This window comes from Sphaeroforma arctica, assembly GCF_001186125.1.
Source record: "Sphaeroforma arctica JP610 unplaced genomic scaffold supercont1.3178, whole genome shotgun sequence".
NCBI lineage: Eukaryota > Ichthyosporea > Ichthyophonida > Sphaeroforma > Sphaeroforma arctica.
The window spans coordinates 2,603-3,911 of record NW_014037380.1 but is presented as its reverse complement, the minus strand read 5'-3'; the positions used below and the strand labels follow the sequence as shown (position 1 = coordinate 3,911).

The 1,309-nt window shown below is 40.3% G+C and overlaps 1 protein-coding gene across 1 annotated transcript in view; it reads right to left on the bottom strand.

Annotated features, from left to right (window-relative positions):
- Positions 1-839: 839 nt before the first annotated feature.
- The window catches only part of SARC_13353 (hypothetical protein), a gene marked incomplete at both ends in the record, with an annotated part of 2,787 nt that continues 2,317 nt past the window's right edge, over positions 840-1,309 (bottom strand). Inside the window, one exon of the mRNA XM_014292518.1 lies at positions 840-1,014. Within this exon, the coding sequence (XP_014147993.1) occupies positions 840-1,014 (175 nt within the window). The remainder of the gene's footprint in view (positions 1,015-1,309) is intronic.

The window sequence follows — 1,309 nt, the reverse complement described above, 5'->3', positions numbered from 1 at the left end:
TGTGTGTATGAACAGGCGCGAAGTATATTACTTGTTCTACATGTGTAGATTTATATGAGCGTGGCAATGCGATACCTAAAACTGAATTGTGTGGCAAAGTACACATGCGCCGATGGTTTAATTATTCACAGTGGAGATATTGAAGCATTCACATATATTCAACCAACTTATGGTATATGTATTCACTCGAGCAAAAAAAACCATCAAGCAAAGTAATAGCAATTGCGGAATGGGTCCGAATGTATCAGCCACGGGATATGCATATCTTGCATACGTTTCAATACCCTTGAATGTACCTCTACATGTTTGTGGACGCGAGTATATACGATAGCACGCATGCATAATATACAGGTATGCAAGCCTTATGTACCTCTACATGTTTGTGGACGCGAGTATATACGATAGCACGCATGCATAATATACAGGTATGCAAGCCTTATAACATGCGAAGAAGCGCGGAGACATGGGTGTAGCGTCTAAAACCATGTCGCGATCGAATCCAACTCAAACTAACCACTCAGGAGGTGCGCATGACTGCCTGAAATGATATACAGACAATGAGTTTGCAAGCATATTTGCGTTGCTATATGTAAACAGGAAGACATATACGTAAGATTGCTACCTGTGAAATGAGATTCAATACGCTAGTAAAACGCACCCTGACTGTACATTTTCCAAATGCGTGCATATGTATACAAGTATACACGCAACGCATACGCCTATCTGAGCCGTTGCTTAGTTTCCCAATTACAACTCCAAGATACTAGACGATGATTATGATAGAAACATACCGGCCTTTCCTTCATGTGCATGTGAGAAAAAATGCACCTTAACAAGATCTACCTACCTATATCGGTCTCCTTCTCATTGCCAAAGATATCTGTTCGGAACTGAGCCATGTGTTTCAGTGACGCCTCCATGTTGCTTGCGGACGCGTACACCTCCGGGGCCGTTTGTTTCTCGCGTTGCATGCGGTCTTTCTGGTCCCGCCATCTGGGATCTAGCAGTTCAATTCTGCATGCATATAGAGATGAACATGGTGAATCAGTTACTTATAACATCCGCAAATGTAGAATGATGGCGGTTGGTAGTATAGAGGAATTTATATATTCTGTTTGATCCTGCATGTATGGAGATATGATATAAAAAACCCGAATACGAGTGTGTAGTAATATTGTAATGAGAAAAATTGTTGTATATTCAAATGTACACGTATACCAAGACAAACCGGCATACGAAAATAAGGAATATAATAATAAAAATGAAACAGATTTACAATTCCGCATATAAAAAGACCACAGAAATAAGG